At 48.5% G+C, this 26,000-nt stretch overlaps 1 protein-coding gene across 1 annotated transcript in view; it reads left to right on the top strand.

The window, feature by feature from the left end:
* MDN1 (midasin AAA ATPase 1) overlaps positions 1-26,000 on the top strand; it is a 2,221,312-nt gene that overhangs the window by 519,514 nt on the left and 1,675,798 nt on the right. The window contains exon 26 of the mRNA XM_078648266.1: positions 18,043-18,189. Within this exon, the coding sequence (XP_078504392.1) occupies positions 18,043-18,189 (147 nt within the window). The remainder of the gene's footprint in view (positions 1-18,042; positions 18,190-26,000) is intronic.

Genomic DNA, 26,000 nt, shown 5'->3' on the forward strand with positions numbered 1-26,000 from the left:
TGGCTACGCATTTCAGGATTTAAGCAAGAGGTGCAAACTACTATCTTAAATCAACCATTCAACCAACAAAAAATTTTTGGTCCAGAGGTAGACACAACACTTGAAAAAATTAAGAAAGACACTGACACAGCCAAGTCTATGGGAGCTCTGCAGTCCTCCCAAGCAAGAGGCTCCTTTCGTCGCTCCTTCTACAGAGGAGGCTCCAAACAAGCTGGAGCAGACAATTCAACTTCTATTAAAACAGATACACAAACATCCTCTAATAAAAGATACTTTGGAGGGGGCTACAGAAGCAACAACAACAAGGGAAGAGGTCGAGGAAATAACAATAATCAAACCTCTCCCAACACAAAACAGTGACTTCCTTGTGCTCCCCCAACAGCATTCCACTCCTGTAGGGGGCAGACTAACAGGTCCTACCTGTCTGGAATTCCATCACATCAGACAAGGGGGTAAGACAAATTATCCAGTATGGTTACTGCCTAGAGCTTACAGCTACCCCTCCACATATACCACCCAGACAGCGTTGAATGTCCACAGAACATCTAACGCTGCTCCAACAAGAGGTTCTCTCATTGCTGCAAAAAAATGCAATAGAGCTAGTTCCGTTAAAACATCAACGAACAGGGGTTTACTCACTCTATTTCCTAATACCCAAAAAGGACGGAACACTAAGACCAATTCTAGACCTAAGGCCTCTCAATCTGTATATACTCTCAGATAATTTTCACATGATCACTTTACAGCATGTGCTCCCATTGTTGCCAGTCAGTCAATCCGCTTTATTTCGATAAGAAAAATATCTTAAAAGCATTACATAAAACAACAATTAAAAACCATGACATTAAAAATCCATTGGCTAATCAATTAAAATAATGTACTTTCCAATAAATTAGATAAAAAAAGGTCTAAATAATGACCATGATTAAATTATAACTTTTAGCCGTTTAAATCTGATTGGCCCAGCCGAGGTATTTGGCCATGCCACAAACACAGGGGCCGGTTGTCTGACATCAAAATTCGCAAAGCGACTATATGATGTCTGGTACCTAGCTCCCTACATAGGGGTTTTAGCCACCTAGACCTCTGGGATTTGTAAGCCGGACATTCAAATAAAAAGTGGGCAACAGACTCCACTCTAGAAATACAAAATATACAAAAGAGAGAAGTTTGTGCCGGGATATCCCAGTGAGCAGACAATTCTCTCAATGGTAACAAACCCACCCTAAACTTAAAATACAAGGCCCTGTCAAAGGATTTTGAGCAACAAGGCGATTTCCTAACCACACTAGACCTCAAGGACGCCTACTTCCACATTCCAATACATCCTTCTCACAGGAAGTATCTCAGATTTGTACTAGAAGGACAACACTATCAGTTCAAAGTCCTTTCATTCGAGGTCACAACTGCACCACAAGTGTTTACAAAGTGCCTAGCAGTAGTAGCAGCACATCTCAGAAGACCACATATCCATGTCTTCCCATACTTAGATGATTGGCTCATAAAAGCCAAGTCATTCAATCAGTGTGTCCAACACACATCTCAAACGATTCAAACACTGCACGAATTAGGGTTTACAATCAACTACACCAAGTCACATCTCCAGCCCTCTCATGTACATCAATACCTTGGGGCTACCATAAACACCAGTACAGCTCTAGTTTATCCCAATCCAGCCATGATACAGAGCATTCAAGCCTTAGTTACAAGGTTTCAAGCCAGAGTGTTTATGCAATTAATAGGCATGATGGCATCTTGCATTTTTATTGTACCATATGCAAGACTGCAAATGCGCCCATTGCAGGAATGTCTAGCACATCAGTGGAATCGGGCACAAGGACAACTAACAGACCTGGTGTTGGTGGACATCCGCACACATCGCTCTCTGCAGTGGTGGAACACCAAAGTTCGAGGCATGTGGGCTGCTGAATTCATATCTATTGCATTAGATCACCGCCTAGTGTTGGGTCCGGATGATTGCACATTGTTGTCCTGGAGAAGTCTTCGAAGTATCACGGGATAGGTGGCTCCTCCCCTGGACTACAGTGTGCATGGGCATCCTCTCCATCCTCAGATTGTTTTTTTCCGCCATTGGGTTTGGATGTTAACATCTTAGCTCAAGTTAGAAAACGTTTTCTCAAAGCCAAAAGGCTTTTGCGACCGTCTGTATCGTTTCGATCGGTATCGATAACATGTATCTACAGGACATCGACTATCGGAACGGCTTTATTTACCTCTCGCATCGAGTTTCATCGACGATGGAGAGTCGGCCTTTTCAAAAGGTGTCCGCTTTGTAATGTAAAATATGCACACGACGACGTCCACCCTGTGTGCAACAAATGCTTGTCACTGGACCACAACGAAGACCAATGTATGGCCTGTGCCCGGTTCAGATCAAAGAAGACTCTTCGGACCCGACGCGCGGCTCGATTGCAATCGAATAGGCCTGCGCCAGAACCAGAAAATAACTTCGGGACCGGAGACTAAGAAGTCGTCGAGCTACCGGACCGAGATGAATCATCGGAGCGGGGATCTGTGCATGGATCCGACTATGAAACCGATGAAGAGGAGTATCTGGAAGACGAGGAGACTTATGAAGTCGTCGACTAGGTAGGAGACGTCGACGTTCAGGCCCTTGGGGCCGAGGAAGATAGCTCAGAGGAGCTAGGCCCAACCGTCGATACGGGGGCCGATGGACATAATATCAATACGGCTCAGGTCGAGGGATCGCCTCAAGGCCTTACCCAAGATCTACCTTGTAGTTCAACAGCCCCGCAACAAGGCCCGGCTTCAAACATTATCATTGAGCCATCGGTTTCCAAACCAACCTTGGTTGATCTCAGCAAAACGAAACCGAAGCCAGCACAGTCGAAATCGAAACCAAAAGTGCAACTGGCTCTAGTCGGCGCCAAGGCCTGCAAACCCTCGCGGCCGACGAAACAAATGAGGGACTTCGATGCGGGGAGCTTCCAGAAAGCCCTCGAGTAGCGGGGCGCCAAGGGCCGCGGTGAAGATCTTCGAGTCGAAGACGTCGGCACCGAAGGGAGCCGCCACGCAGCTCGAATCGAGACAGAGCTCCACTCCTCGATCAAAGACGGGACCGGAGACGAACGTCGGTTCGAAGTCAGATGCAGCCGCGGAGCATAAGGCCCAAGACATGGCCCTACACGTCGGGGAGTCGATTCAAAGAATCAGAGACAAGGCTTTGTCGGCGGGGCCAAAGAAAGTCACAACTGCAAAGTTGGTCACCGCGCTCGCTACCTCGGCGCCAATAAAATACGGTTTGCCACCGCCAGTGAGGCCAAAGATGTTCGAGCCAAAACAGAGAGTTGACCCCGTAAAAAGACCCACATTGGCCCACAGGCCTGCATACGAGACAGAGGAACGAGAACCGAGGAAGTTCATCGACTCGGAAACGGGGAGACTGTCTATCTACAAAAGGAAAATAGTCCCAGAAAAACCCATGGAGTCTTTCAGGATTCCTTTTAAGAAAAAGAGGGGATCACCTGCGTCACCAGTGATGGTCGAACACTTGCAGACATATGAGCAGGAGCCTCAATCCTTTTCCCCTACATACTCGGATGCAGGGGCATGTGACGATAATAATGAGGCTGATGACGATGTGATGGACACTGGTCGTGATGATCAGGACCACCCATGGGCAGACCCTGCTGACCCAGGCAACACGCAAAATGACCCTGATACTACGGTCTACAATGTCAACACATCACCAACTGAAGACACTACAGCTTTCAACGCTCTGATTGAAAGAGCTGCGTTAAATCATGACGTTGATCTTCATAGTGATACTGTGGAAGTGGACTTCCTTGTGGACACGTTCTCAACTTCCGAAAGAAGTGTAAAGACACTACCAATGCTCATGGGCGTTCTTAAACATGCCAAGGACATTTTCAAAGAAAATACTAGAGCAAGGGTAGTTAACCCTAGGATAGAAAAAAAGTATAGGCCGGCGCCTGTGGATCCTACCTATATTAAAGGTCAATTGCCTTTGGACTCTATGGTGGTTGCAAATGCAAGGAAGAGGGCAAACTCGCAGACAACGGGAGATGCGTCTCCGCCTGATAAAGAGTCAAAGATACTGGACACATCTGGCAAGAGTGGCAACACAGGCTGCAAACATCTGGCGTACTGCTAATACTCAGGCGCTTCTGGCCAGATATGATAGGTCACACTACGATACTCTGGAGACATTATTACAGCACCTCCCAGAACAATTCAAGAAAGGAGCAGAGCTATTGGTTCAGGAGGGGAAGCTGATCTCCAACGCTTCCATTAAGTGTGCACTAGACACAGCTGACACTGCAGCTAGGGCTATAAACACTAGCGTCATGCTAAGGCGACATGCTTGGTTGAGGATATCTGTTTTCAAACCAGAAATACAGACCACCATTCTTAATCAGCCAGTTAACACTGACTTCTTGTTTGGCCCTGACGTTGATGCCACCCTAGAAAAGATTAAAAAGGACACAGAAACTGCAAAATCCATGGGAGCTCTGCAGTCGCAACAGTTTCGGGGTGGTTCCTTTCGGCGCTCCAATAACAGAGGACCCTCAAGGGGCCAAAACACCCAACAAACGCAGTATAACAAGGGAGGTACACAATCCACCTACAATAAAAATCCCAGGGGTGGATATAGAGGAAATAACATCAAGGGCAGAGCAAGAGGAAACAACAACTCCAGATCCTCTGCCAATACCAAACAGTGACGCCTTGTCACTGCCCCCCGACCATCTAACACCTGTCGGGGGGGGGGGGGACTACAACAGTTCCTGTCTGTATGGAAATCCATCACCACAGACAGGTGGGTACGAGATATTGTACAGTACGCGTATTGTCTAGAGCTTACAGCCACTCCACCCAACATTCCACCAAGACACCGTCCTATGTCCGCCGAGCACTTACTCTTATTGCAGCAAGAGGTCGTCAGTATGCTGCAAAAAGGAGCCATAGAGCTCGTGCCTCTAGTGGAGCAAGGATCAGGGGTGTACTCTCTGTACTTCTTGATTCCAAAAAAGGACGGGTCTCTCAAGCCCATACTCGACCTACGACCTCTGAACCAATACATTCTGTCAGAGCACTTTCACATGCTCACCTTACAGCAAGTCCTACCGCTTTTAAGTCAAGGAGATTTCCTCGCAACACTGGATCTCAAGGATGCGTACTTCCACATTCCCATGCACCCTTCCCACAGGAAGTATCTCAGGTTCACCATTCAGGATCAACACTACAGTTCAAGGTCCTCCCCTTCGGAGTGACGACGGCACCCAGAGTATTCACCAAGTGTCTGGCGACAGTGGCGGCACACCTACGGAGACAGCACATACATGTCTACCCTTATCTGGACGACTTATTTAAGCAAAGTCGGCCCAGCTGTGTGCCAGCCACGTGTCCCACACCATTCACCTCCTTCACGATCTGGGATTCTCACTGAATTACCCCAAGTCACATCTTCAACCCGCCCGCGTACGGCAGTATTTGGGCGCAACGATAGACACTCTAGCAGCCAAAGCTCAGCCAAATTCATTGCGGATACACAGCATGCAATTGCTGATACAAAAATTCAGACCTCAACACTCGCTTCAGGCAAGAGTGTTCATGCAGTTAATAGGCATGATGGCCTCCTGCATCTTCATAGTCCCGTATGCGAGACTACATATGCGCCCGCTTCAGGAGTGCTTGGCACGTCAGTGGAACCAGGCTCGAGGGCAGTTAAAAGACCTAGTGTTGGTGAGCGGTCGGGCATACAACTCTCTGCATTGGTGGAATCCACACAACCTTTGCAAGGGCCGACCGTTCCAAGAGCCTGTACCACAGGTAATACTGACAACGGACGCATCTCCCCAGAGATGGGGAGCTCATGTACTCCATTACACAGTGCAGGGACTATGGACAACACAGCAGAAGAAGATACACATCAACCTTCTAGAGCTGATGGCAATCTTCATGGCACTGAAAGCCTTCAACGTACATCTGTGCAACAAAGTTGTGTTGATCCGGACGGACAACATGACTGCCATGTACTACATACAGAAGCAGGAAGGTACACACTCTCCAGAGTTGTCTCACCTGGCTCAGAGCATGTGGAAGTGGGCCATTCAGAGGAACATGTTCCTCATTGCGGAACACCTCCCAGGCAAGGACAACCAAATGGCGTACCTGCTCAGCAGGCACAGCCACCAGATGCACGAGTGGGAGATACATCCATCAGTACTCCAGCCGTACTTCCATCAGTGGGGTCATCCAGAGATAGACCTATTCGCCACAAGGGAAAACGCAAAATGCCGAAGCTTCGCCGCCAGGTTCCCACATCCGCAGTCGCAGGGCAATGCGATATGGATGAACTGGTCAGGCAAGTTTGCGTACGCTTTTCCCTCAGCGCCATTGATTCCGCTAGTGGCACGCAAACTGAGGCAACACTCGATGACACTCATCCTGGTTGCTCCAACGTGGGCACGCCAACCATGGTACACCACTCTCGTGGAACTTTCCGTGGTGCCTCATCAAAGGCTGCAACTAACGCCCAGACTTTTGACGCAGAGCCATGGCGACATTCAGCACCCAGATCCGCAACAGCTCAACCTGGCGATCTGGCTCCTGAGGTCCTAGAATTTGGATACCTCAACTTGCCCCCAGACTGCATGAATATCATAAAGGAGGCAAGAAGACCCACGACTAGAGCATGTTATGCGGCGAAGTGGAAAAGGTTTGTCATATACTGCAACAATAATGACATTAACCCACTAGATGCATCTATTCAGAACATTATTTGTTATCTGTTGCATTTATACAGATGTAATCTGGCTTGCAGTTCCATCCGCATACATCTATCCGCAGTAGCAGCCTACCTGCAAAACAGGCAGCACCTATCCCTATTCAGAGTACCTGCAATTAAAGCCTTTCTTGAGGGACTCAAGAGAGTGATCCCTCCAAGACTTCCACCTTCACCAGTCTGGAACCTCAACCTGGTTCTCACAAGACTCATGGGGCCACCCTTTGAACCTCTACGTTCCTGTGAGATTCAATTTTTAACCTGGAAAGTGGCTTTCCTGGTAGCCATCACCTCACTCAGAAGAGTTAGTGAACTCCGGGCGCTAACCATTCAAGAGCCATTCATACAAGTTCACCCAAACAGGCTTGTTTTACGTACAAACCCCACTTTTATGCCTAAGGTGATTTCGCAGTTCCACATGAACCAAACCATAGAACTGCCGGTTTTCTACCCAAATCCAGAAAATGTTGCAGAGAGATGCCTACACACATTAGATGTGAAAAGGGCCCTCATGTATTATATAGACAGAACTAAAGATTTCAGAAAAACAAAACTGTTCGTCGCCTTCGCTCCACAGCATAAAGGCAATCCCATTTCAAAATCAGGAATAGCCAGATGGATCGTTAAGTGTATACAAATTTGCTATGAAAAAGCTAAACACACTTTAACGATTCCTCCACGTGCACACTCCACACGCAAGTTAGGAGCATCCATGGCTTTCCTAGGGACCATTCCACTAGTGGAGATATGTAGAGCAGCCACATGGTCCACTATTCATACATTTACAAAACACTACTGCGTAGATGTACACTCTAGACAGCAGGCTGCTGTAGGACAGGCTGTTCTCAAAACACTTTTTCAGACTGCTGCAGCTGGCACGGGCGGCCGCCGCTAATGGAGGGACTGCTATGTATTCTATGCAATAGATATGAATTCAGCAGCCCACATGCCTCGAACCGAATATGCTACTTACCAGTATGCATCTGTTCTTGGCATGTAGGGCTGCTGACATTCATATCGCCCACCCTCCTCCCCGGCGCCTGTTGCAGCTGTGGCATTCAGAATTTCTATTTAGCATGGACATCACTCACTGTATTACACTCCATCTCTGCCACAATGGCGAAAAACAATCTGAGGATGGAGAGGATGCCCATGCGCACTGTAGTCCAGGGGAGGAGGCACCAATCCCGTGATACTTCGAAGACTTCTCCAGGACAACAATGTGCAATCATCCGGACCCAACACTAGGCGGCGATCTAATGCAATAGATATGAATGTCAGCAGCCCTACATGCCAAGAACAGATGCATACTGGTAAGTAGCATATTCGATCTTGTCCAAAGGGCGGCCGTTCCTTGAGCCAGTACCAGAGATAGTACTGACAACAGACGCATCCCTGACAGGATGGGGAGCACATCTGCTCCACCACACAACTCAGGGAACATGGACAAAAGGTGCTTCACATCAATCACCTAGAGTTGCTGGCAATTTTCCTAGCACTGAAGTCCTTCCAAGTGCACATACAGAACAAAGCTGTCTTAATCCGGACGGACAACATGACAGCCATGTACTACAGCAACGAGTTAAAGTCGGTGTTGAAAGCAGCGTCATGGGACTTATGTTTTCTCTCTGATAAAAATCAATTTGTGAAAAAAGGCATGTAGTTCACCTCCTTGATTCTTATCAGTTGAAACAACCTCAACCCTATGTTTCATGGTCCCTTCCCCATGGTATACGTAGATTTTGGTTTCTCCTACGCTACGATTTAATACCTCTTAACCAATTGTTATCTAAATGGAATGGTTCATCTCCTTTGTGCAATCTATGTAAAATGAACATTCAGGACTGTATGCATGTGTTACTGATCTGCCCTGCACTCCGTAAATTGCGCTGCAGATGGCTAAAAACTATCTGTCTCCGTTTGGGTATAGTTACATTGAATGGCTTCCTTTCTGCACTTTACTGTCCTCCCAATGAAATGTTCTGCTTTCATATTTTTAATTTTTTTAAAGGCTTCCTTGTTATTTATTAATGTGTTCTGGGAGTTGTTTTGAGGTTCCGACTCTGTGTAGTTTCTGGGCACATGTTAGCATTGTATTTATTTTAGGGTTTTCAAATGGTATATGTTTCATGTTTGTTATTTCTTCCTGTGTAAATGTATTTGTTGTGTTTGGAAGTTTGTACACTTTTATGTGGCCCTCTTTTGAGAGCCAAAATCATAATAAATAAAATTGAATTGTGGAGATCTAATGCAAAGTGTAGAAATCTTCAGCTCTACATGCCAAGAACAGATGCATACTGGTAAGTAGCATTTTCCTTAGTGTTAGATTCCTAACCGCCCCACCCATCCTCCCCGTTCTGCGAACCCATATCTAGGGTTACGGTATTTCCCTTTGAGGGCCCTAGTTTCATGGCACCAGTGTCGGTTTCTTGCGTGGCTCTGCTTTCCTTGCGCGGAAAACTATGTACAGAACTGACGTCTGCGCGAGGGCGGCATCTAAGTACTCCGATGTCTTTCCGGCGATCACGATGCCGACCGCAGATGCGGAGCTGCAGACGACGCCTACCGATGCTCAGGGGTACTGCTGACAAACTTTCCGGATCCAGCCTGACTCCTCTGGATATTCTAAGGTAAGGAATCTAACACTAACTACTGTTTCTTACAGATATATTGTTACCGAAGGTAAGTAACTTGTGCATTAGCAGGAACCCAGTGCACTTCAGAAAAAATTGCATCAAATACCAAAAGTGGGGGCGTCAGTGTAAAAATAGGCTACTTTCCTACAGCCTTACAGGTTGTTCAAAGAGGCTACACCTAGCCTTTCATTTGGTCCGTGCAAAGAAATGCTTCTCAATGTAGGGTAACTCCGCAGGTTTTTGGACTGATGCTGCTGATTTTTCCACTCTGAGGCCTGCTAACCAGACCTCCACGTCTGGGCTCTCACCCATAAGCTCATACCCAATTAGCTAAGCTACCTTGCCCGTAAGTCCCTAGTAAATGGCACCCAGAGCATGTAAGTTAGAGGGTGACCCAGGTCTGCAGCACTAGTTTTGCCACCTTGGGTGTGACATGAGTAATACAAGAGTTCTAGTCAACCACATGCAGGCTGGAGGTGCAGTTTTTACTGCTGGTCTAACTTTACCATTTAAAGCAATGGCAAAACCAGACTCCCCCTGGTATATGTGTAAGTCACTCCTGTTGTAGGCGTATCAAGTCCTAAGACAGGGTACCATGTATCCCATGGGCAGGACATGTAATTTACCTGCTCTGATAGCAAAAATGTGAAACTGTTCTTTTTACTGTGAAAGAACTTTGTTGCCCAATTGGCGAGTGCATAGTTGCACTCTGACTCCTCAGCTGTGCTAACTCTGGAACTGTGCGACCTAAGTAGGCCCTCCAAGGTATCAAACAGCTCATTACATTAACCCTGATCTGATTTTTCAGGTCCAGATTAATGTAGCGAGTTGCAGTGTGCATCTTTAGTAAAGTTGCCACTTTGTTCCCTTTAGTCCCTTCAGCCCATACTAGTTGCACACAGGGTTCTGTTGCAGAGACTGCGTTCTGCCCCCCAAGGGAGACATGCTAAGACCTCCCAGGAAAGGATGCAATAGTGTCCTACTCTGGAGGAGGTGTCGCCTCCCTCCTGCCGGAAGTCGCACAGGAGTTGTCCCAAAAGGCGAACATCAAAAGAGAAGGTGCCTTTGAAGCGCAAATAAGCAAGACTTGGGAGAGGGACACATGAGGGGAAAGCAATTACCAAATGGTTTTTTCATGGGCGAGTCGCCTACTTGGTAGCCACACCTGTCGGTTGGACTAGGGAGCTAAACATGCCGGGAAAGGGGCCCTGCTATATTGGAAGTAAGCAGAATGGTGCGTCTAGGGATTACTCAGATGCCACACTTCACAGGATGTGGTCACTAGGAACCTAGTAGCCCATTGTCTACAAACTGCATCCTGCCCTGAGGAGCATAAGTAGTGCACCCTGGCACCCCAAATTCAGATCTTGACTGGACTGGATGAAGGACTGCTCTGCTGCACCTTCGGACCAGCAGTGGGGTGAAGCACTAGTGTGGACTGCACCTGCTGAACCTGGTTGCTCACAAATGAGAGGGACTGTGCCTACCGTGTCCTGCTCAAGGAGAAGTTTTCTCTAGAGCCCAGCCACGTCCTAGCGACTCCAAGGGACAGTGAATCAGTCTACTCTTCACAAGGACACAACTGCTGAGAAGCCTGCCGGGGCAAGTTGGTAGCCCAAAGTTTTCAAACCGCCACCTTGCAATATCAGAAACTGACGCTCAAAGCTGCACCCGAGTACGCTAACCCAAGAGTGTCGTCAAAGTGCAGCTGGGACTCCCAGAGGACGAGTTATCAACCCAGTAAAGATGGCCCTGTAATTGCGATACTGGGCTACTGGTAGTCTAGTAGCGAGCAGGCTTCTGCCAGCACCAAGAGGACTTCGAGGGACATTTGACCCTGTCACCAGAACCGCCTCACTGCCTTCTTAGACCGAGGAGTAATTGCAGCAAGACCTTTGTCGACCTCATCGTATCCACATCATCCTTTGAGCATCTTCAGCCTCCTTCATCCCTTGCATCAGGAGAACTTCTGTCGGAGAACTTCTGTCGGTAAACCCCACAGGGGCCATAAGTACCTGGAACTGACTGAAGGCTGCTTCATCTGCTGAGATAACAGTCTTTGAGGACCTTGCTGGTCCCAGTGACTAGCTCCATACTGTAGTTGGTCACCTAAAGTGACTCCATAGTGACCAAATTACAACTAGCTAAACTTTTCCTTGAAAAAGTTTTTAAGTTTCAAATTAATTGAATTTTCAGATGCTTGTTTGGGTTGAGTTGAATGCTGTGATGTTATTATACCTTGTGATTTCTATACCCATGGAACTCTCCAGTGGGTCGTTTCCGTTGTGGTGTCTAAAAATAAATCAAAATATAGGCTATTTAGGTTTCGCCTGGAGCACGGAGCGTAAGCTCCGCCTCCAGGAGAAATCTCTTGATTTCAGTAAGGACTCTGGAATACGCCCCTCTGTTCCATTGGCTAGCTCCATAAATGGAGGCTAGCCATTGGAACAGAGATCTGTCCGTCAAGGCCGGACCAGATTCGGGGGCGTTCCCGAGATTTTTTCCATGGGCGTTCCCTCTGTGTAGTCATCGGGCGGTGGGCGGGGTTTCTTTTTTTTTGTCGTCCGTGTTTGCTTTTGTCATTCCGAGGCCGACCGCCGCCGGAAGAAGTCTTCCTCTGGTAAGTGCTTGCTGCGTCTCATGTCCTCTGTGCCGTTCTGCCCCCCACTGTCCGTGCGCCGTTTGAAGTGACTGTGGTGCCTACCGCTATCGTGGCCTGGAGAATCTGTGAGCCAGCGTGTGCCTAAAGACAAAGGTGGTTTCAACTGCGTGGTGTGGGGCGCGCCGGCTGCTCTCTCATCTGACCGAGAGCGCCGCGCTCATCTTTGCCGCCAGCCAGGGGAGTTGCCGAGGGCCGAGATCGTACTCTCCAGCCCTCGCTTCCTGTGACCGAAGAACTCCCTGCCTGGGAGCACCCCTAAATCAAAGATCGTCTACTGTGTTCACCGCCGCGACCCGGGGCTTGCATTTGCCTGGGAAATCACCGCCGCAGCTCCAAAGCCATGAAGACTGCACCGAAGGGTCCGCCTGCTGATTGGCGGCTGACCCGGGAAAGCCGCGCACTGATTGGGCCTTGGCGGAGGGCTCGACGAGGAAGTCGCGTCCTGATTGGCCCAGGAAGCGCTGACGTCAGCGGAGGCTCGCCGCAGGGCCGCGCTGGGATTGGCCCAGCCCCCGAAGCAAGACTCCGCTCCTAGGAAGCCGTCGCCGGAGCTCCAAGGCATCTGCTCCTGCCCCCGGTGAGTGTAGGAGCCGACTGGAAGATCGGCCTGCTCCCGGATGAGTGAGGGAGCCTGAAGGAAGCCCCGCAAAGCCAGAACGAGACCGGGGCGACCGGAGCCTGCACCGAGCGTGGCAGTTGCCACGCTGAAGTCTACATAGGCAGCAGCCAGGCCTTCTGAGAACCATTGGGAAGTTTGACTGCGAAGTTCCACCGGAAGAAGTCCAGGTGAGTGCCCGTTCCTGCGCCCCCCTATTCCCGCTGTCCGTGTGCCGTTCCCGCCCCCCCCTTCCCATGTCAGTGTATTCACTGGCCCAACTCATTACTGGCGCTTTTTGTGAGCCCAAGACTGTGTGCTTATTCCTTGAGCTGGTGTTTACGTATTTCCTGACCTACCCAGCTTGTAACAGGGTCTCGTTGTGTGCCCTTTTCCTCCGTTTTTTGTCTCTCTCTGTCCCCGAAACGGACACCCACGTTCCTGTTGTCAGTGTGTTCTCTGTCATAGTCTAAATCTTTTCCTTATCCTGCCAGTGACCTGGTGACACTATGCAGGGTCCGTTAGGGGAGGGGGGGAAGGGGAGGCCAGTCTGGTCTTGCATCCTTCTACCAACAGCCACTCGAGTGTTGAGCACTGTTTGGATGTCTGCTTCCTTCTGTCCCGTCCCTATTTCATTATTAGTGCATTGCGTGTTATAGAGTTGGTTCTTTTCCATTCTGTTGTGGTGTGTTCCCTGGCCCACAGTTGATGCATGTCTTGCTTGGAAAGGGATATCATGTCCCCTAGTTGAAGTATTGGTGTTCTCTGCTCCATTGTCTTGTTGCTCTAGTGTTTTTGCCTCAAATCAAAATCCTCCGCTTCTATTCTTTACGTCCTCGGCCAAGAAGTGCCTGCCTTTTCTTTTTCTAGCAGCAACGTGTTCACAGAGACTTTGAGCTGCTTGGTATCTCGAGAGAGAGGGAGAGCAGCCACCTCTCCCTTTTCACAGTGAAGGCCTTTCTCTTGTCAAATACTGCCATTGCGAGCACCATTTCTCTGTCATAGAATTGTATCACCACCTCTTCAGGTGTTTGCAAAATGCCAAAACCATATAATTTTCACAAGAGCAAACATGCTATTTATCTTTCAAGTAGTTCTGTAAAGTGGCACTACTCACACTACTGGACGTTCACACATGCCCACAATCCTAGTGAGCCACCAGCTTGCAATGGTCCACCTCATAAACGTGCCAGTTATCCCTGAACAACCCATAGTGCTGTGATATCAGACCGTGCCACTCCACGCACCATGCAAATGTCAAATAATAATAATAGTAAAAAAAACTCCATCCGGAGAACTGGTATCCTGTCAGTCTCATTCACCTGTTCTCCGATTCAAAATGGCAATTTTTTTTTTTTAGGCTGGTAAGATGCACATACCCCATCCCTGCTCCCTTCTATGCGTTTGCCCACCTCCCTTGTGGACTTGGACTCTCCTAAGAACGATCTTGCTTCGTTCTTAGATTCTGACCGACACAAAGCTGCCTGGAACCACTGCCTGCGTGGAACCACTGCTGCTGTATTTTACATGTAAGTGGTGTCTCAGCCAGCATGGGTAATCAAACACTCTGCACTCTTTCTCTTATTAATCTAACTTTGACAGGTTCCAAAAATACACTGATCCATTCATCATCTTTGACAGGTGCCTGGTAAGGCCACATTTAATATAATGGCCCTGAGAGCTCAACATTTCAGGCTCATTTTACTGCAGTTAAAAGGCGGGTGCTCCTTAGCAGTGTAGCTCTTGTCTTGATTTTCGGGTGAAATTTCCTTAATCGGAAATTCAGGAATGTGTTCTTTGATTTAGGAGTGGAAGGGGTTTTCTATTTTCTTCCATTCGCAGTGTTGGCAGTGTTTAACATTACTCACCTGTGATGAGCCTGGAAGAGGTAGTGACCTCACAGACGAGTGCTTTCAGGCCTGTTGTGTTTCACACACTGACTTTTAGAAAGCGAATCAAACTTTTCTTTTGATTTTTAGGTTACTCCTAATGCTGTAGTCATTGTGTCTCTACATAGGTTTGATAATGACATCCTCTCAACCGAGTAAAAAGATACAGGAAGATATTGAGAGCAATAAATTGAAATACAATATGTACATATAGAGCTACAATTAAAAGGCGGAATCTTGATTCTTATTCAAGGACACTTTTCACTAGGTAAGACCTGGCAAAGTGTGTCCATGTAATATAGCCCTGAGTGTCGAAGGCAAATGCTGAAATGTAAAAATAACAATTTCAGCAATAACTTTAAAACCCTCAGGGCAGTCTCCTAATGGAAGGGTAACACCATAACCGGAAATTATCACACTCCATGCTTTCGGGATTTTCAGGTAAAATATTGCTGCATCAGGAGTGCCTTAAAAACCTAAGTGTGAGAGCTGTGAGAGCTGTGAGAGCTGTGAGAGCTGTGAGAGCTGTGAGAGCTGTGAGAGCTGTGAGAGCTGTGAGAGCTGTGAGAGCTGTGAGAGCTGTGAGAGCTGTGAGAGCTGTGAGAGCTGTGAGAGCTGTGAGAGCTGTGAGAGCTGTGAGAGCTGTGAGAGCTGTGAGAGCTGTGAGAGCTGTGAGAGCTGTGAGAGCTGTGAGAGCTGTGAGAGCTGTGAGAGCTGTGAGAGCTGTGAGAGCTGTGAGAGCTGTGAGGGCTGTGAGGGCTGTGAGGGCTGTGAGGGCTGTGAGGGCTGTGAGGGCTGTGAGGGCTGTGAGGGCTGTGGGCTGTGTGGGCTGTGAGGGCTGTGGGCTGTGAGTTGTGTGGGCTGTGAGTTGTGTGGGCTGTGAGTTGTGTGGGCTGTGAGTTGTGTGGGCTGTGAGTTGTGTGGGCTGTGAGTTGTGTGGGCTGTGAGTTGTGTGGGCTGTGAGTTGTGTGGGCTGTGAGTTGTGTGGGCTGTGAGTTGTGTGGGCTGTGAGTTGTGGGGGCTGTGAGTTGTGGGGGCTGTGAGTTGTGGGGGCTGTGAGTTGTGGGGGCTGTGAGTTGTGGGGGCTGTGAGTTGTGGGGGCTGTGAGTTGTGGGGGCTGTGAGTTGTGGGGGCTGTGAGTTGTGGGGGCTGTGAGTTGTGGGGGCTGTGAGTTGTGGGGGCTGTGAGTTGTGGGGGCTGTGAGTTGTGGGGGCTGTGAGTTGTGGGGGCTGTGAGTTGTGGGGGCTGTGAGTTGTGGGGGCTGTGAGTTGTGGGGGCTGTGAGTTGTGGGGGCTGTGAGTTGTGGGGGCTGTGAGGGCTGTGTGGGCTGTGAGGGCTGTGTGGGCTGTGTGGGCTGTGAGTGTTGTGTGGGCTGTGAGTGTTGTGTGGGCTGTGAGTTGTGTGGGCTGTGAGTTGTGTGGGTTGTGTGGGCTGTGAGAGTTGTGTGGGCTGTGAGAGTTGTGTGGGCTGTGAGAGTTGTGTGGGCTGTGAGAGTTGTGTGGGCTGTGAGAGTTGTGTGGGCTGTGAGAGTTGTGTGGGCTGTGAGAGCTGTGTGGGCTGTGAGAGCTGTGAGTTGTGTGGGCTGTGAGTTGTGTGGGCTGTGAGAGCTGTGAGTTGTGTGGGCTGTGAGTTGTGTGGGCTGTGTGGGCTGTGTGGGCTGTGTGGGCTGAGAGAGCTGTTGGCAATGTAAATAACAATGCCATTTATTTATAAGTAAAAAAAAAAAAAGAAATGTCATGAGCAATGCCAATAACTCTAACTTTTCCAAAGGCGAAACCATTGCATTGTAAATGCTTGTTTTATAAATTGGTGTCACATTTCTTTGGTGTTGTCAGTTTGTTTCTTCAACTGTTTTGGTGGTGTTTAAATGCTTTACAGTTGTGTAAGCCTGGTTGCTCAGAGCCACAGCTACCCAGGTTTGAGCTGAAGGCTAAGGGTCCTAAATCAGGTTGGTAAGTGTATTACACGATGAGGTCACACAACCACAGCATATAATACTACCCCATTTCCTCGGTCTCCTTGGCTCTTCTCCCATACACAGGAAGGAATATTGGAGGATCATCAGTCTTTCCTCCTGCAAAAGGTGCATTTCTCCGAAGGGGTATCGTATTCAGAGAGGGGAATGGGCTGTTATTCACACTGCTTACCCATTTTCAAAAATGAGAGGCCTCTGACCTATCAGACCTGTCTTATACTTTTGGCCTCTAAATGCCTCTCTGCAAAGCACATATTCAAAATGCCTATATTTTTACTGGATTGTATGACACATTTTGTATGCCCTTTCTCCGGTTCAAGGTGGGCAAGTAGCATTTTCTGTGTTCCATGCTCCCAGTCGCCTTCACCAGTGCCCTTGAATGTTCCCGAAAGTGATGGTGGTGGTCGCTACCCACCTTCGGAGGTCAGGGATACCAGTTTTCCCCAAGCTGACTGTTGAAGGCAGGCTTGCCACAGTCGGTCCTGGATCACCTCCAGACGATGCTGAACTTCTGATACTGCTGGGGTTCCCGGTCGATGAGACTAGGTCACCCTTGGTTCCTTCACAATGATCTAGGATCTGTGTTAGATGTTATCTCGAGAACAATTTACTTTCCTTGGGTAACACTCTTCCTAGTAGATAATATATTGAACTGTAGATTCCTCACCAGTGTCCAACCATGTGCTTTGGAGTGGCCTCTTTTAAATATCTAAAAAGGTACCAAGTTAGGGACTCTGTACATAGTGACACCAATTGTTTACGCTTCGCCTCTGAAATGCGGAAAGAGACAAGCCAGAAACTGATATCAGTGTGCTGGCTAGCTCTAAAATGCGGCTCCTTTGCATCCCTTCCAGGGCGGTTAGAGTGTTACACAAGGTAAGTAACTTGTTCTTGCTGGCAACATGCTGTCACTGCCACTGTCTTAATTCTTGGTATAATGCTGCCATTGGCACCGGGGTAGTAATCACTGGCAAAATCTTAGTCCTGGTATGGTTATTTCTGATAAAATGCTGGCCTAGGTAGAATGGGAATAATAAATGGTAAATGCTGGCCTGTGGCGAATATTGGTAATTCCTGTCCGCATGCTAGCACCGGCTTAGTGCTGGTCATCCATGTCATTTTGTGCAGAGCCATGGTATGATGTTTTGAAATGTAAATTATTTTGTACATTAAAATGCAGGCAGGCTGAGGAGAATCAGTGCAAATAGACATGTGTAACATGTATGTTAATGTACATGCTTAGAATAACCCCTCCAAAATCCAAGACTGTTATCTTTACGATTGCCCTGGTTTTGGAGAGAGCGTTGGGCATGATGAAGTCTATTGCATTTGTTAAGGGTTGTTTTCTTTTTACTAATTTCTCTTTATTGTAGTATAAACCATGTTGTAACTTTAAAGATTTGCTGCCTTTAACTCATTGTAGATTGTGTGAATTTCATGTTTTTTGGAGATAACCGTTTGATCATCTTCCGTTTTCAATCCTCTTGCTTATTAGGCACTTTCTAGAGCCTTTCGGAATCGTTTTGTGGAACTACATTTTAACGAGCTGCCAAATTCGGAGCTGGAAACAATCCTAAATAAGCGATGCAGCTTACCACCTTCCTATTGCAGCAAACTTGTCAATGTGATGTTGGATCTGCAGGTACATTATAACTTTTCACAGCAACATATAGTCTGTTCTAAGTTAGTGAGTTGTTCTGTGGTTTTGTTTCTTTATTTAAAGCATGAAACAAAATGGGTAGAAAAGCAATAAAAGAACATTTGGTTCAGTAAATATAAATCCAAACAATAATGGCTGTTGAAAGCACCCTGCTTGGGTAAACATTAGCGAAAATAGAACAGATTTTGCATAATTAACCAAACCAATATCCTGCCTCCTTCTTCTGGGAAGCTGCACGAAAGGAACGCAGGACCCAACTACGAGCTTCCTCGATTAGGACAGAATAAGCAGAATATGAAAACTCACTATTTTGTGTTACAGACCAAATTGTCAATACCCTCTGCTTTGATGCCCAAGAGGAATATCCTGGGTACCACAATTTGTGGGAAAGAATAAACCTCTCTGTAAACCACGATTAACTTTACTAGCAATTATAAAGAAACAGAGGACTCGCAGAATGTTCAATTCTATCTCACTAGCAGAGAAGGGTTTTTTGTTCTCTAGTATCTCAACGTGGGGGGATCAGAAATAGGAGTCCATAGAGGCCACCACAGAACACGTTGCCATGTTTGATTTTCACTGTCGCAAATGTATACCTCGTTTTTGGGAACTGCAGCACCACCATCAGAGTTTCTGCCTCTCCTCCCTACTTAAAGTCTGTTAGCATGCTTCATAAGAGAACAGCCCCCATAGTCTTGACCAGTGAGTGGAGCAAGTTTCAACCTCCGCATACAGTGAAGTACGTTTTCTTGCTGTGTGATTGAGGTCTGCTGTTTTCTTCTGCCATCTTGAGGACACAGTGGGAATCCAAGAAGGAGAAAGCCAGCCGTTCATAGATAATAATTTAGTAGCTTTTGGGGGGGACGTGGAGGGGAAGGAAACATCTGTTGAGGCTAAGTAGTGGTCAATGTATGAAGGGGAAGGTCCACATGGCAGTCAAAGAAGGTATGCTCATCAAAGTAAGAGTGAGCAGTGAGCTGTAAATGAATCGAAGTTGATGCGTTTGACAGATCAGAGATTTAGTGGTGCTTTACCTGTGGTAGCCTGTCAGTCTCTACCACCAAGTTCCACTGGGAGTTTCTGAGACATACAGGGCCTCTAAAAATCTCACGCATCCATATCCAGTGCAGTGTCTCATTTCTCCAAGCACTTTGTGTTGTGAGCACCTCCTCTTGTTTGTTTCTCCCATGACTTCTTGACACTTTGAACTTTACTTGAGAGGCTTTGCAGCTTTAGCTCAATAGGCTGAACAGCCACCAAAGAGTTCTCCGATCTATAGAGACTTCTATCCAGAGATTCCTTACCTTAGTATTATCCCCAGGCATCAGACTGGATCCGGAAATTTTTTGTGAGAAGTACCCCTGCATGCTGGTGGGTGGTGTCGTTCGGCTCCACGTGGGGTCGTCCACTTACGAAAGGGCATGCGTGGTGCCTATGTAGGCACCTCCCCAGCGCACTAACATCAGTTCTTTTCTTTCTGCACCAGTCAGAGCAGAAGGTCCTGGGATCGGTCACAGTCACAGAATCCTTGTCGCATTAGAAGTCGTCGGCCCGCTCAGGTAAGTCCCACAAAAAAAGTAAAACAAGAAGTCAGATGTCTTTGACTTTCTCCCAACTTTTGCGGTCTTCTGATGAGCCTAGGGAGCATCGTCATTTCGGCCTGGCTCCGCTGTTTAGCATGCGCCTGGGCCAGCTCCGCACCTCCACGAGTTTGTGGGAGCTGGAGCGACCCCCACTGATCTTACGGATTTATATGAGCCCATGCGCCTCATATTTGGGCAGCCTGCTCCCCCTGACATACCTTCAAGCCCTGAGGGTTTGGGGGGGTCCCCTACTGGTTCCCCGCTGGTAGCTCCACCCCGCCGCCAGTTGAGCCAATGGGATCCACAGATGGATCCATATTGGCGCCGGTCGTACCATCTCAACCTTCCTCAGTGCTGATGTGCAGACTGCATCCATGTCTTCAAGGACTGAACCTGGGACCTATTCCTATGAGCTAGGACTTGGAAAATATTGGGAGGGGGATCACTGGAACCTGAAGAATGCCAGCCTTTAGATACCAATGTTGTAGGAGGCTGGCTTAGTATATGGTGCACAGTTATCTAAGTGAAGCACCCTTCACTAATCCAGACAACCCTGATGATGGTGATTTTAGTGGTCTTAGACACCCATAAAAAGCTCTCTAAGTGGTAGCTTTGGGGAGCAGCCTTCAGGCTTAGTCCAGAAGGAGTGTAAAGCAGCTTGTTTTACCAGTACTAATCATATAGTGTAGCTTAAGTGAACAAGAACCACACAGTGCAGTTATAAAAACATGTATTTATTATAAACACTCACTAACACAATTCTTCCCGGAGATATAATCACAATACACCCAATACTTCAACAATAGAATAGGTAATTAGCATGAATACACAGTGGTCTCCAGAGGAAGACCAAACCGTATACTAAGAAAGTGGAATGTGAACCGATACCGAAGTAGAGACTGGACCCAGAAGACTTAGAAGAGCAGGGACCCAAGGGCCCACCCAAGGTAAGTGCCCAGGATTCCCACAGAGGCCTTGTGCAGAGTGGAAACACAACTGTGTGTTCACTACAAGTCAACAGGGAAGTCACGGTTGCAGTTTTCAAGAAGGACCCAATGCTGAGGACCCTGACTAAACCAGTGGAAGGTTGGAGAGTCACCCCACCCGTGGATAGCCCAGGAACCAGGATACTTACACCAGGGAAGCAGAGTGCATAGGTGTGGAGTGACATCAGAAACTGCCGTAGAACACAATGGAGGACTTCAGTGAAGATGCTGCTGGTGAAGGTGAGTCTCCGTTGGAATCCAAGGGTGGATTTTTGACGAGAAGTACCAGCAAGCAGAGGGGATAGAGTCTATGCCACTCAGGTGTGACCAGGAGGCACGGAAGACCAATGACCACCGATGACAGAAGTTAAAGGAGAGTTGGCGGTGCCCTTGTTGCTGCAACTGTGTGGACCAGGTGACGCTGTGGAAGATCAGGAGCAGTTCACAAGCTGACCCGCGTCGGAAGTAGATAGCCAGGGGGTCGGTGTCCGGCGGGAGCAACAACAAGCCTTTGCAGCAGCATCAGACGAGAAAAGGGAAGAAGGTGCAGTGACGGGACCAGCAAGGTCCAAGGGACTCACCATGTGCAGGAGAGTCTGAGCAGGCCCCGAGCAAGCAGGGGAGCCAACTGGAGCCAAAGAAGACCCTCAAGCGGACCCACAGCCGAAGGCACAGGGGTCGCAAGAGGAGCTCTAGCAGTTCACCAATGATGCAGGCCCATCGTGCAGAGGATGCGGTGAGGATGAAGATCTTGGTCGCAAGAGATGCTGGAGGCTGGGTCTTCTTGGAGCCCGAAGATCTCAGGAGAAGAGTCAGCAAGCCTTGGCAGCGGCAAGTCGACGCAGTGCACAGGGGTTCTGTTCCAGTGGTTCCGACGAGGGAAATTACTAGCCTCAAACTCAGTAAGACAGTGCAGTCCTCTGAGTTGCAGAACCACCACCTGTGTTGCTGGGCCTTGCAAAGTTCAGAGGACCTCAGGAGGAGCAAACCAGTCAGCTTAGTTGCGGTGCCTGTAGCTGCAGGGGAGTGACTCCTTAACTCCAAGGGAGATTTCTACTGGTGCCTTGGATGTCCACAGGTCTGGAGAAGAACCTGTATGGAGCACAGGCACAGATGACGAAGAAGACTGGCATGACAACGAGACCAGGAGTCTTCCCAGATGCAGTCTCAGTTCACAAAGCGAAGTACAACGAAGTCAAAAGTTCCCAGAGGGTTGAAGATGAAGTGTCTTGGATCTGAATCTTGTCCCATTATGAAAAGCCCCCATCAGTAAACCCTTAAGTTTCGCACCAGAGCAGGAGCCACCAGCTCCCTGAACTGCTTTCAGCTATGCAAGGAGGGCACCAAATGTGCCCTTCAAAGCAGTCTATTGGCTCTGGAACCCCCCCCCCCCTTCCTGTGACAGGAAACCTACTGGTCTACCTTTCCCTGCTCGAGCCTGGCTCAGCAGCAGGAGGGCAGATTTGTGTCTGTGGTTGGCAGCTGCACTACCAACCCACTGGATAGGCAATTTAAGATGCTGGACACCTTAGGCAAGAAGATGTTTTGTTCCACCAGCCTGGCACTACTGTCCATGAACACCGTGTGTTTAGAGCGGTTACTCCCATACTTTATGGGATTGGATTGTGCTGGTGCTGCCCATGGTTCCGGAGGAGGCCCGGATCATACTTGCCCAAGCTGTTGATGATGGGAGGGACGCAGCGAACTTCACTATTAGATGTGAACTGGATACCACCACTTGCTAGGCATATTGGTTTCCTTGACTGCGCCCTTACTACGACATTACTGTCTGAGAGCAACTGGCTTTTCTGGGGATTTCCAAGCATCATTTATGAACGTGCCCTTTGATGGCTCCCATCTCTTTGGCGACAAGAAGGACTCCACACTGAAGCGCTTCAAGGACATCAAGGCTATGGCCATGCCCAGAGGAATTTAAATAGCTCCTCGCCAATGCCTTTCTGCCTTCCGTAGCCCTCATGGGTCGGACAGCCAGAGGTCAGGCTAGTCCACCCCATACCTTTACCCCCCACAGCAGCCTCCAAACTTCTATGGTTTGCCCTTCTCCCATCATTGGCACCCAGTGGGAGGCAGGATACGCCATCACCTGCCCCACTGGAGGTCTCTAATATCAGATTGATGGGTTCTTCAAATTGCCTAAAGGGCTACACCCTCCCCTTCATAACTACACCTTCTCCCATGCCACCTGCTTGCGACCGGCTGACGTAGGACCATCTTACCTTGCTGTGCCAGGAAATGACAGCCCTTTTGTCCAAGGGAGCCATAGAGAGGGTGCTGATGGCAGAAGTAGGTCGTGGTTGCTATTCCCGTTTTTTTCTGATGCCCAAAAAAGATGGAGGCCTTCATCCTATCCTAGACCTACGCCCTCCAAATTTCTTCCTCAAGAATAAGTACAGCAAGTCCTATCTGCTGTGGTTCCAGGAGACTGGATGGCAGCCCTGGCCTTGCAGGACGCATACTTCCACATTCCTGTCCTGTCTGCGGTTTTCGGGCTACTAGTACTTTCAGTTTGCAGTGCCCTCTTTTGGCCTTACCAGCACCCCTTGAGAGTTCACCTAGATGATGGCAGTGTTTGCAGCTAACCTGCAGAGATCAGGAGTGCCAGTCTTCCCTCTATCTTGAGTGGCAATTAAAGGCAGGCTCTCCCCAGGCTGTCATTTCCCTCCTCCATACTAAGGCGGACCTCCTGCTTTCACTGGAGTTCACTATCACAGTGCCGAAGTCACACCTGACTCCCTCTCAGGCGCACCTTTTCATCAGAGCTGTTCTGGTCACAGTGAAGTTTCGCTTCTATCCTCCCGAACGGCGAGTCCAGGATATTCAGGCTATGATACCAATGTTTCTGCCTCTATCCTAGATCTTCGTGAGACTGACTGAGGCTGCTGGGACTTATGTCCTCTTCCATCCTAATTGTGACTCATGCCCGCTGGCATTAGTAGTACAGAAAAAAAATTGGTCCTAGACGAATTCAGCATGCTCATAGGTCCAAAAATAATTTTTAGGTTTGCAATAATCTAGGCTTGCATAAAGTCAGCCCAGTGTACCACATACATGAAACGCTTATAGATATGCTCCTTCAAACAGAGAACACTATACACAAACCCATCGATTCTTCAAACAACTAAGTTTTATTCACTGAAACATATTCAGAAAGTATTCGCTTTATAATAAAATACAGTGATAGTGGACAAGGTTGCTTCAGGGGAAAAAGTGAGAGTGGTGCTCTTGTGTAGATAGATAAAAGGAGATAAAGGGGAGGAGGGATTACACAAAGTGACAAGCACAATGGAACTGGGTTTTTAAAATAGCATCAACACCAGTTCATTGGGACCTGTCCTTCGTTAACCCCTTATAATGTTGCTCTAAGAAACTATTTACAAATAACTTATTGTGTTGAGTGTACTTTGATCCTCAGCTCGTGGGTCTTCCACAGGACAGGGAAAGGATGGGAGGCAACCTAAAGAAACAATCATGGAATCAGATCGACTCCCACGTAGTCTACATACAAAGGTTTGTGGGCTGCGAACACCTGGGTTACTGATCTATTGTGGAAGCCTGTAGAAGGGCGGCCCGGGTGACAGATCCTGGGGCTGTGTAATCTGTAAGGAGGAAGGTGCACTTTAGAAAAAAACCTAAATGGATGCTATCTCAATTGAGGTGGGAAATTAATGGACTTACCCGCATCATTGCGGTGTGATGGTTCTATCTTGTTGGAGGACTCAGTTGGTTCCAAACAAGTCTGTAAAAAATTCTATTCTGGGGAACGAATCCCCACGCACGTGGATATGTGAATATAAGAAAAACCCGATATTAACCTGGGCCTTAGTCCGAAAAGCAGACAAAAAGCGGCGCTAGAACCTTGGCAGGCTTTTTGGAAAATTACCTTAAGAGATTCCTTAGCTGCGGGGAGTCACTTCTTTTCACTTCGGAATGCAGCTCAGGAATGGCCGATGCTCAGCGTGGAATATACAGCCAACGGTGTGTGCACGTTGAGCTGACCGGCTACCCATGTCTGCCGGCTTACGTATCACTGTGACACCAGCGAGACCAGTCTTATCAGTGCCCGGTGTGATACAGCAATCGATGATTTAGGCATGATTAAAGACACAGGAACAGGCTGGAAGTCTAATTGAATTACTACAAACACAAAAATAAATGTACAAAGTGCTATAATACATACAACATAATACGAATGATATCCGTTTGTCACGACAACAGTATGTAGTAGTTAGGTAGATACATAGATACAGTATACAATGAAGGAAGACTTATGCAGGGGCAAAAGCCCCTGATCCGACCCCGGGGAGGGGTGGTGGGGGGGCAGTAAGCCCACTAGGCACCAGGGTTTTTATTATTTTTTTATAATGTAGGGGTGGGGGCAGCTCAGAATGGGTATATCTGAAAGAGACATGTTAGTGATAGATTACTTAAATTAGAATATCCCCAGGCGTCAGACTGGATCTGGAAATTTTTGCGTTGCAGTACCCTTGCGCGTCGGTAGGCGTCGTCTGCGGCTCCGCGTCCGTCGTCTGCGTCGTAGGCGCCGTGATGATGTCGTCGGAGTACTTAGACGCCGCGTCCCCGTGCTGACGTCAGTTCTTCTTTTTTTTTTTTTTTGCGCGCTAGCAGCGCAGATCCGGAAAAAGTGGTACCCTAGTCTTTTTTGACTAAACATTTTGATCTCTTTTGATCATTCTTTTTCGAGTCTTTGACTCCGAACGGTGCCGGTAGGGATGCCAGGTTTTAAGCCCTGTGAGGATTGCGACCGACTGATGTCGGTCACCGACCCTCACCGTCGGTGTCTCCACTGTCTCGGCGTCGACCACGACGACAAGACCTGTTCCGACTGCCGGGCCCTGACTTCGAAAGCTAGGCGGGAGCGGTCCCGCAAGCGACTCTAACTCCGGCAGTCGGCCCCATGCCGAGAGAGGTCCCGGTCTGGACGGAGGTCGAGGGACTGGTCGTGGGAGCGGAGCCATCATAGCTCCGGGAGTCGACATCACTCCTCAGGGTCGAAGTCGTCAGGTAAGCACAAGAAGTCGAAGAGACGTCATCGCTCTTCCGACCCCCCCCCCCTCCGCTTGCTCGACGCGGCCTTGGGTTCAGGTAGCACTGCCCACGCGGCACCGTCGGAGTCGCAGGCGTCGCGTCCGGCCCCATACCCTCCGGTCCCTGGGCCGCGCGCGACGCCGGAGGAGATCGAGCG

Source organism: Lissotriton helveticus, chromosome 6, assembly GCF_964261635.1.
Source record: "Lissotriton helveticus chromosome 6, aLisHel1.1, whole genome shotgun sequence".
NCBI lineage: Eukaryota > Metazoa > Chordata > Amphibia > Caudata > Salamandridae > Lissotriton > Lissotriton helveticus.